The sequence below is a fragment of the Hippocampus comes genome, unplaced genomic scaffold (genome assembly GCF_001891065.2).
Source record: "Hippocampus comes isolate QL1 unplaced genomic scaffold, H_comes_QL1_v1.1 scaffold57, whole genome shotgun sequence".
NCBI lineage: Eukaryota > Metazoa > Chordata > Actinopteri > Syngnathiformes > Syngnathidae > Hippocampus > Hippocampus comes.
In genome coordinates, this window is record NW_017805039.1 from 1,435,645 (window position 1) to 1,446,342 (window position 10,698).

Sequence of the window (10,698 nt, forward strand, 5' to 3'; positions counted from 1 at the left end):
GTAAAAAAGTTTAAGGATACAATTTGAAAAATAAAAAAAAAAAAAAAAAAAAAAAAAAAAGAGAATAGAATTGCTTGGTCTGACAAAGAAAAAAGGCATTAGCATTGTTCTCCCAAATACATTCAAAATATATTTTTGGAGGGTTTTAAAATTTGTGGGCTATCAAACAGTATTTAACTTGTAAATGACTTGTTTTCAAAATAACGTATTTGAATAATTTTTCATGTCCTTTTTGCAATTTTAGGTCAAATATATTTGACAAACTTCCATTAAACAGTTTAAGATGTTCAATTTAAAGTCACTTTAAGTAAAATGTTTTATGCTCATTCAAACATGTCTTTATAATTCATGTAATTATATAATTAAGCCTTTCAATACTAACAGGCAACTATTCTTTATCTTCTGCGAAGAACAACCACAATTACTGTGGCTTACGTAGGAACTGAGCCTGTCTCCATATATCCGTATGTCTGTATTATACTGACCCCGGGTGGCCAAGGTGCACACACCAGAAGGAGCAGCCCAACATATTGTATTGAAACAAAAACGACATTTCTTTGCATTGTGTCTACTCATGTCATTATTGCATGCTTTTTTTCAATAAGGTACCAAATAGTAGAGTGCACATTACAAGCATCTCGATTTTTTGGGGAGAGCTGGCGCGCAAAGACAATTAAGGGCATTTCCATGCATTTCAGTGTGGTCACACATTCAACTCACATCTCAAGGTATATAATGTAATACGGATACATTTATTTCATTTGTTTGTTAAAAAGTACATGAAAAGAGGATGTTCGTTACAATTTGATTATTTCTCAAAATCCTTCAACCCGAGAAAGTCTTCAGGGAGGGAATGAAAATACTCCAGGAGAGTACAGGTCCCTGAAAAATTGACTTAAATTTGCTAATGTACTTATTTGTAGTGGGTCCTCACCGGCAATGTCCCAGAGCTGCAGTCGGATGACCGTGTCCCGGTCCCACTGGAGCACCTTGAGAGCGAAGTCGACACCGATAGTGGCACGATAGTGCTGTGAGAAGATGTGGTGCACGTAGCGCTTGATGATGGACGTCTTGCCCACGCCCAGGTCGCCAATCACCAACACTTTGAACAGGAGCTCCCGCTGCATTGCTCTCACTCAGAGGAAACTCTGTCGCCCAAAAATTACAGCTTAAAAGAGGAGCATTTAGGCCAAATGTGTGGATTCCCACCGCTTGTTGGAGAGGAGCATGAGAAGTTTTGACCTCTGTGGACCTCCCACTCCCACGCGACTCTTGGCTGGGAGCGACTCCCGCTGCGTTCAAATGCTCGACCGAGGTGTGGGATTTTGAAAACCTGAAAACATCACCAAATCACAGCGAATCTCAGATTCATTCGGTCAAACCTTTCTTGAAATGGCGAGAGATCAATTTCAATGATGGGTAGAAACAAAACAACATTAGAGCTATGTGACATATTTACAAAACAGTTTCATTCAAAAGCAAATATTTTTTAAAAGTTCAAATCTGTATGGAAAAGGAACTGTAGTTGGTACTTTTTTATTTTAATAACAAAAGAATCCATCTATCCAATCTTATTATTTGTCGTTGTATTATACTGAAGTCACCATTTAGTTACTGTAATATATGGAAACTCGTTTATTTTAATTGCAAAAAATCTGAGACAGCTCTAGGTGTCCCTAAACGTATCATTGACTGATTTTTTTAAATTTTATTTTTTCTATCACGCCAGATTTTTGAGATATTTCTATTATATTCTCTTTTTTAACCTGTAAAAGTTTGCACAATATGGATTCAACATGCATTGTAGGGTTGTGTAATGAATTAAGTTATTGAACTTTTCACTTGCAAAATATGTTATTTTAATCATAAATCACGGATTAATTACGTCCTTAATCATCATGAATTCCATTTAATTCATTCTTTCGTTTAAAAAAAATAATCTGTTCGTTTTACTCTTTCATTGTGTATAATACTTACATTAACAAATGCTTTAATGAGTAAGTATATTTAATTATTCATAATTTAGCCACCAAACATGAATTTAGAACTTCATTATTTTTTGAGAAACGTAAAATTATTTTTACCAAAAAAATGATGCTGCGTCGTAATGCTCGTCATGATTACGGTACGTATTTATATGAAAAGCACTTTCCAAAGTAACGCAAAACGGTGGTTTAGTAAATTGGCGAAATGGCATCAAATGTGAATAAAACGCCAACGGTGTGAATGTGAGGTGAGACATTATAAATCTGTGACGACAGCCACGCGTCACTTCCGCCGATTTGGGCTGCGTCTCAGTGCTCGCGTTTACGGTAAATGCAAATACCAACGGTGCTGATGAGGGCGAGCGGATGCTGGTGTGTGAGTGTGCGGATGTGTGCGTGATGCCGTCGTGTTTGTCTTCCTCCTCACTGTCGTTTCTTCCCAAATAGCAACGCAAATACGCGGTGGACCGTCTGTGTCCTTACGACTCTATTGGAAGATCCATTGATTAGCTTGTTTTAAGGCGTGAATCATCGCGATGCACGGCTGGTAAACAATAACAGTATATTTTTTTTTTGTTTGGTCTTTCCTCCTCCCCTCCCCGTCGGCTTGTTTTTGAAGGCATCACCGTCGAAATGGGGCTCGGGTTTGACGCATATTGAGTCCTCAGCTTCCAGGTAAATCAGCAGATTTTCGCATTGAATGGATTGATGATGGATGTTAGTGCAATAGCTGGATGCTCGCAGGGATTGTGATGGTAAGGCCCGATACTGCTTGTGGTGTGGAATCTGAAGCTTGCGGGCCACATATGGCCATCGGCAGCACTGGAGGACCTTGATAATTGTGTGCGTGTGTGTGTGTGTGTGTGTCCGTCTCCCGTATGCCAAACCGATGCCTTACCATATATATATATATATATATATATATATATATATACACATAAAATAACATTGGTAAACAATTCTCATGTTTATTTTAAATTTAATTGAAATAAAATAAAATGAGTGGAATAAAGTAAATAGTTTGCTTTTGTAAAATATTTTTAAATCCAGTTATTTAATGAGGTAAATGAACAAAGCAATCAATAAATATATTTTACTTTACAGATTAATTAATAAATTACAATAAAAATATTGAATCTTATTTTTTATTTTTTTATTTTTTTATTATGACAGAATTTGGAAAAAAACCCCAAACAAACCAAAATCTTGATTGACTGTTTTCTGCACTTTATTAAAAATAATAACAATGGAGTTAGCCCACTGTAGTTCTCAGTGGCTCATTCGTGACTGAAAGGTTGTGTTTTCCCGACAGACTTGACATGGACACAATCTGGCTTTACCAGTTCCGTCTGATCGTGATCGGCGACTCCACGGTGGGCAAGTCGTGTTTGATCCGAAGGTTCACCGAAGGCCACTTCGCCCACGTGTCGGACCCCACCGTGGGCGTTGACTTCTTCTCACGCCTGTTGGAGATCGAGCCGGGCAAGAGGGTCAAGCTCCAGATCTGGGACACTGCGGGCCAGGAGAGGTTCAGGTACCCTTAGAATTAACTTCATAATAATATACAGTAATAATGTAATTTAATAGCCGATCAAGAACCCAACATTTAAATAAATTAATTAAACTTGTAAGTTAAGACACCACAGCACTTGACTGTAAATGAATGGTAGTCCCAAATGTTTAAATTCCAAGTCCATTTTCGCTTACTTTTCATTTACTCAGTTGTAGCATTCATCTTGTTGGTATAAGTCTTCATACTGATGATCACCCCGCTCAGGTCCATCACCAGAGCCTACTACCGCAACTCGGTGGGCGGGCTCCTGCTCTTCGACATCACCAACCGCCGCTCGTTCCAGAATGTGCACAGCTGGCTGGAGGAGGCGCAGAGTCACGTCCATCCGCACAGCATCGTTTTCCTGCTGGTGGGCCACAAGTGCGACCTGGAGGCCCAGCGGCAGGTGAGCCGGCAGGAGGCCGAGAAACTGGCGGCGGCCTTCGGGATGAACTACGTGGAGACGTCGGCACGAGACGCCATCAACGTGGAGACGGTTTGTTCACCTCCGACAACACTTCCAGGAAAAAGTCTTTTGAGAGAATTTGATTTTGAGAAATATGATTTCTTACGCAAGCAAAAACACTTAATTTCTGAGTTTTATGTTAACCCCTGGAATATATGGTGGGATTATTTTTTCAAAGTCTTCTTCACGTGTATTTTTTTTTTTTTTTTTAAACACACATGAACAATAAATTGGTCAGCCCTAGTGTCGACCAATAATCATTGCACTTTAACTCGATAGAGTAAGCCCACTCTCAGTGGCTCAATTGCATGTACATATGGGTTTTTTTTTTTGGTCTCCTGAAGGCGTTCATGGACCTGACGAGGCAAATCTTTGAGCTGGTGCGCGGTGGCGACATCAAGATCCAGGACGGCTGGGAAGGCGTCAAGAGCGGACTGGTCCCCAACACGGTGCACTCCTCGGAGGAGGTCACCAAGGCGGGGCGCCAGTGCCTCTGCTGAGCTCATTTCTTTTGGACTCCATCTTTGGGAGATGGGCCTTCTCTTCATCTATGACTTCACAGCGGGCCCTGGCTCTTTCCTAAACAATTTCCATGTTGCAGTAACACGCTTTACTTGTCCTGTGTCGACTACTTGCTCGGTGCAAAATACACTTCTTTTCTCTCAATTAAAAGCACAAGATGCCCCCTTCGTGTCATTCAACATGTTAGCTTTGCTGCTTTCTTGACATGCACACTGACACAGTTAGTGATGACCATTGACACTCATGTGAATATACACAATCGAATAGAAATCAGACAGACTCTTCACATATAGATATACAGATGCATACATATACTATATACTGTAGTCAGAAAGATGCAGCACTTTTACTCACTGCACAACCCAACAATCGTTACTCGAGCCAGACCATTTTAAAAATTTTATTTGATTGTTTTTCTTTAGGCCAATGCCAATTCTGGTATACCGCAGAATAAAATTCCGATGGCCGATGGTGATTAATTGATAAAATGTATCATGAATAGAAAAACATTTGGCGTTGTTCATTAACGCTTACAACAATAAAGATGTGAATCACAGGCAGAACATTTCACTGTTTGACAATACTTTATTCTTTAATATTTGACTTTATGACAGAGAGAAAGATTGTGGTGAAAGGCGGACATGGCCTGAAATCGGTGCATGAAAACTCCATGACTCTGATGAAACCTCGCTTGGCATAAGCTACAAGGACAAGTGAGCCAAAGAGGTCTGGCATAACTGGTACTTGCACGGATGTTAAGTTACAAGTTGTCAAGACAGGGTTGGTGAGTCTGTTTGCAACCAGGTTTGATCCGAGCCTTGATGCTGAAAAACTTAATGTTTTTTTTTTTTTTTTAATTAATTCGAACGCTGGCTTCATGTTCGTCATCAATAATCAATAAGTGGACTGTGGAAATATCAAAAAGGCTTTGGAGGTGTCTGAAGCGTGGGTGGCCAAAAGAGGGCGAACTCAGTCAAGTTGCATACAAATACTGGCAATTTGTTTGAATAGTTACACAACTTCTAATTTTGGTTTAGGTGTTTAGGGGACAAACAAACCAAAGGTAAAATTGAAATTGCATGAGGAGTCCAAACAAAAAGTGTCACATTGAATTTTTTGTCAGTCCTTTAAGATTTGGAAAACAGAAGAATTTGGAGAATCTGCGAAACCTGCTGTGATTGGCTAAGAAGGCGGAACCAGCGCAGTGGGAAGTGGCACTCCGTTTTAGCCTAGATGACGTCACACCAATTTAGTTTGGCATGACGGCAGTAATCGACACTTTTTAATTTAGTCAAATATTTTATGTATGTGTATTTATTTGCACAGAACATTTTAAGGTTGTGGGTTTCTGTTAACTCTTGATGAACAATTACTTTGATGTGGGTCACACAATTACTTACTGATTGAGACACCTGTGCTGGAAGGTACATTCGAGTCGGCACCGTTCGGTCGTGAGATGAACATTATTTATCTTGGATTTTTCTACTACCGTTTTTCTAGCCGTACATGGTATGTTATTTCTACTTTATTTATTGAATGTTTCAAAGAGATGGGATATCTTTATTTTAATTTTCACGGGATGTGGCGCGGTTCTTTACCGCAGTAGACACAATCCTGACGCAGTTAGTCGAAGAAATCACCTACAACTGTTAATGTTAAGACTATTAAGAAAGGACTTCCTGTGCCTTCTATCTACCCACAGACACAGCAATTACCTTGTTGTCATGTGGATCCCGTGGCCTTAACAAAATTTGGCATGGAATGACCATATGGTTTCACGTGACTTTAACAAAATTTGTCATGGAATGACCCCATCGTGTTTCCCATTGTGTGTTAGCATTAAGATAGCGGCATTGTTCAAATTAGGCCCGATTATCGGATATTAATAACCCGCTTCACACCAATGACACAATCCTCAAGTGAACTCATTTATATATTTCTTTTTAATTAAATAAAAGTACAGCCTGGTTTCTTTATACATGACCGCTATAAATACACTTTAGAAAACGAGACAAAAAAAAAGACAACGCTCACGTGAGTTTTTTTTTAATTAAAAAAAGTACAGCCTGGTTTATTTATACATGACAGCTATATGTACACTTTAGAAAATATGATAAAAACATCGCTATTGATATCAAAGCATCATTTAAAGAGGGATTGTTTTGAAAGGCACAAGGGCTGGATGTAATGTTATGATAAGCAGACTCCTACACCTTATGATATAGTTTTTTTCATAAAAATTCCCAACCTTAGATTTGCTTTCCCGCCACCCAAGAGATGATTCTTTTGAGGCACTCCTCATCGAATTCACATGAATAAAAACAAAAAAAAAAACAAATCTCTCCACATTAATTCAGCAGCATCGAGTATATTTGTGGAGGGTTGTGGGGTCTAATTTACAGCATTTTACAAATACACTTACACAAGTACTGTACAATATACAGTAAAGCACATATGTTACACACGGGGACACTTTTAAAAATCACATAACATTATAGACCAACTCTTAAGAGGTCGTTATTTGTTTCAGAAGGTGAGCAGAAGTAGTTCATTTGGTCAGAACTGCCGATTACCACAATTGCAAAACAAGTCACTAAACTCTTTACATGCTAACATACACAACTGCCTTTAACAGCAGGGATGGGCAAACCCTTCACTATTGGGCCTTTTTAGTTGTACATTCTCTCCATGTATACATTCAGAAAAAATGATGCAAACATCACAAAAAACTTCAATTTAAGAAAAGAAAATTATATTTTTTAGGGGGGGAAAAAGTTGTATATAATATTACGATGCATGTGCCGTTAAATACCTGTGTCCATTTCATTTCAAGAATTTTTATTTGATTTACAAACGCATGGCGGCCGGCAAATTATATGTACATCTACAGGTTGCCCACCCCTAGTGTAAAAACCTTATCACTATCAATTGATTGACATAAAGAATTTCAATCAAGTCATCCTAAACACGACCATGTACACATTTAAGTAAAAGCAGCTGCAGAACAGAAAGAATACTACATCTTAACAAAGCTGCTAAGTTTCAACTGAAACTAAAATGCGAACGACATCACAATGTCTGCTATGATTAAGAAGTCATGAAGCGCTATCTTTCCTTACACACACATATACACATGATTGATTAGTCAATGAGCTCATCGAGTGACCCTCATATGTTACTTCATTTAGTGTGACCAAAGACTGTGTTTATAAAAAAAAAAAAAAAAAGGGGGGGGGGGGAAAAAAAAACAACCGGAGTGGAACCTCCAAAGTCCAACAACCAAGACTTAAGCTTCAAGTGCGGCTTTGCTTTTTCTTTGGCTTTGAAAAGCCACCACAGAAGGCTACTGGTGATAGCAAAGAGGGGGAAAGGGGAATAACCACAATTCATAAAATATCAACTATTTACAATTCATTACAGTGCGTGTTAGCTCAAACGATACCAATAAAATGCCCATGTCCTCACGTTACGTGCCTAGTCGGGCATCTTGGGCTGAGTCATACTTGAGTTTACAATTAATTTCTACGCTTCTATGACAGAAATGTTAACGTTACTTAAAATATGGACTGTCGAGTTATATATAAATTAATTACAGTAGGCGTGAACAGTCATCACAACTTTTTTTAGGTTATACTGTACGCTGAAAACCAATGAAAAGTATTGCTGTGCCATAGTGATAGAGAAATCTATGAACAAAATTGTATCATGTTTAAAGTTTCGGTTAATTTGGGCATGTCTGGACATACTCAGCGCAGAGGTGTCGGCCGTTTGGGCGGAGGGCCTTTTCTTGAGTAATCACGTCAAAGCAAGGGGGGCGAACAGATGGAAGAAGACTAGATTCAATCACAGAGTGGGAATGAACAAATTGGGAACAAAGAGTTGTTGAATACCAAAAGACAGTTTGGGAACCGCTGTCGAGCCCAGGTGGACATTTGTCATCAGCAAAGTCTGTGACTTGTGTATTCGGGTAGATCAGATCACTACCGAGGGGCCGGACCGGGGGGCGCGGTATGCAAATCTCGGGGGCAGTGTCTTTCTTGTATTTTGCAATAAAAGTTCGAACCGGCGGAGAGGGAGCCGAGAGTGTGATCATCGGAGCAACTACCGTCGTTCGCTCTCAGAGATCCCCTCCCGCCGATATTGAAGACAATTTTCCTGTGTGCCGAGTCATTTCTTTAACTTTGTCCGAGAAAATCTCTGACACAAACTTGACGTTGTCGGCAGGATGATGTGCTTGTTCGATCGGATTTGAGCTTGCTTATTCGACTCTCCGATTTCCTCCGGTGGACGATCCGTGGCTGATAACGCGTTTTGCGCCGACCAGACTCCGTGGAAACTTCTTCCCTGAAGGAGCCAGCCCCGCACCGGACACCGTGAGGAGCGAGCAAGCGCCATCATCCAACGGACCTGGGTTCAGCTCGGCATCGGGACGATTGTCGGAAAATAAGGTCAGTCGGCGTGGTGGAGAAACCGTTGCGTAGTCGGTTATCTCCACTGAGTGACGGAATTAGACGAGTTAATGCCGAAAAGGAGTAGGCTAGCTCGAGTACCGTTTCGTGGTTAGCGGTACGGGGGAAGTTAGATTCCCACGGGACACAGAGCCCAAGTGCATCTGTGAGAGCCTCGGCTCATTTAGATACCGTTTCTTGCAAAGCATCAACGGTAAGGAAGCGGTGCCTTCCTGGAGAGGTTGACCACTTCGGGGTATGTTTGTCTCTAACGTTGTATGTGTATGTCGCGTATTGTTTTGTGTGAGTGCGTAAGTGTGATTGGGGATCACTCTATAGTGGTAACGTATCCCATATAAACCTCAGCGCGGGTACGTAATGTTTCAGTTCGAAATAATAGTCATTGTTTGCTTCGGCGCGGGTACGTTGCGTTTCGAATAACAACCCAGAACTAGATCGCGACTTTCGGTAAAATACCCGTAACACGTCTGGTGGTTGCTAGGCAACAACATGGCTATGCGGAAGTTCTCTGGCTGCTGGCGATAGGCGCTTCCACCTTGGCTCAAATGAAAAGACTATTTGATCAGAAAGAGATGCATAGGCACAATGACCTGCCAGGATGTTCTGCTCCACAGACTTGCCAGGTCCAAATTGGAGACTGGTCTTCAAGGTGCTGAAAAAAGACTTCTCTGGGACAGTGAATGCTGTAATGGCCCCTTTCAAGTGATTGCAGCAACAAAAACTGCAGTCAAGGGCGAAGGACGCAACGGCTGGATCCACCAGTCGCAGTGCAATCTCCTTTGGTTCAAGGTTGAGGGGCCGAGCGACGCCAGTCCCAGGAAGGAAAAATCAGCACCCAAACATCAGTGCGCTAACCTTGCGCGCCGCCGAAAGACCAAAGGAAGGAAGTCACGCGTTGCCTGTGCATCATCAGCATCATCATCATCAAACATCATCGACCTAGGTGCGGTCACCGTGGGCACACAGGCCCAAGAATGGAGTGACTTGCCTCATGGGATTCGACGCTGGGAGGCAGGAGGCGACAAACTGACAGGACGATGATTGGTTTACTAGAACCTTATGTAAGCCCGTATGACGACTTCACAGAAAGGCATTGCAGATGTGAATGTTTGATGTTTTGGGTCGGCTTACTCTGTTTGATGTTTAGATTAGATTTCGATTTTCATTTAATGTATAGCCATTGCCCGGGAAGGGTTTTCTGTCCCGATTTTGTCACCCCCAAGGACAGTTTTTCTTCCCACCCGTGCAATTGCATATCAATGTCACCTGGGCGTTTGACGAAACTTTAATTATGATAAAGAGGTGGGAATGATAGAGAAATCTATGAACAAAATTGTATCATGTTTAAAGTTTCGGTTAATTTGGGCATGTCTGGACATACTCAGCGCAGAGGTGTCGGCCGTTTGGGCGGAGGGCCTTTTCTTGAGTAATCACGTCAAAGCAAGGGGGGCGAACAGATGGAAGAAGGCTAGATTCAATCACAGAGTGGGAATGAACAAATTGGGAACAAAGAGTTGTTGAATACCAAAAGACAGTTTGGGAACCGCTGTCGCGCCCAGGTGGACATTTGTCATCAGCAAAGTCTGTGACTTGTGTATTCGGGTAGATCAGATCACTACCGAGGGGCCGGACCGGGGGGCGCGGTATGCAAATCTCGGGGGCAGTGTCTTTCTTGTATTTTGCAATAAAAGTTCGAACCGGCGG

The 10,698-nt window shown here is 41.2% G+C and overlaps 2 protein-coding genes and 1 long non-coding RNA gene across 3 annotated transcripts in view; 2 read left to right on the forward strand and 1 right to left on the reverse strand.

Moving 5' to 3' along the window:
- Positions 1-1,008, forward strand: part of LOC109512485 (uncharacterized) — a 5,206-nt gene extending 4,198 nt beyond the window's left edge. Inside the window, exon 3 of the long non-coding RNA XR_002167536.1 lies at positions 924-1,008. This is a non-coding gene — a long non-coding RNA (uncharacterized LOC109512485). The remainder of the gene's footprint in view (positions 1-923) is intronic.
- rab38c (RAB38c, member of RAS oncogene family) overlaps positions 1-1,160 on the reverse strand; it is a 3,777-nt gene extending 2,617 nt beyond the window's left edge. Inside the window, exon 1 of the mRNA XM_019864264.1 lies at positions 935-1,160. Coding sequence (XP_019719823.1) covers positions 935-1,127 — 193 coding nt within the window. The 5' untranslated portion in view covers positions 1,128-1,160. The remainder of the gene's footprint in view (positions 1-934) is intronic.
- A 1,115-nt stretch (positions 1,161-2,275) lies between these two features.
- On the forward strand, positions 2,276-5,090 carry LOC109512463 (ras-related protein Rab-39B-like). Its single transcript, XM_019864263.1, has 4 exons — positions 2,276-2,660; positions 3,298-3,519; positions 3,763-4,033; positions 4,348-5,090. Exons 2-4 carry the CDS (start codon positions 3,305-3,307, stop codon positions 4,501-4,503), a joined length of 642 nt encoding a protein of 213 aa, XP_019719822.1. The 5' UTR covers positions 2,276-2,660; positions 3,298-3,304; the 3' UTR covers positions 4,504-5,090.
- Positions 5,091-10,698: the final 5,608 nt, after the last annotated feature.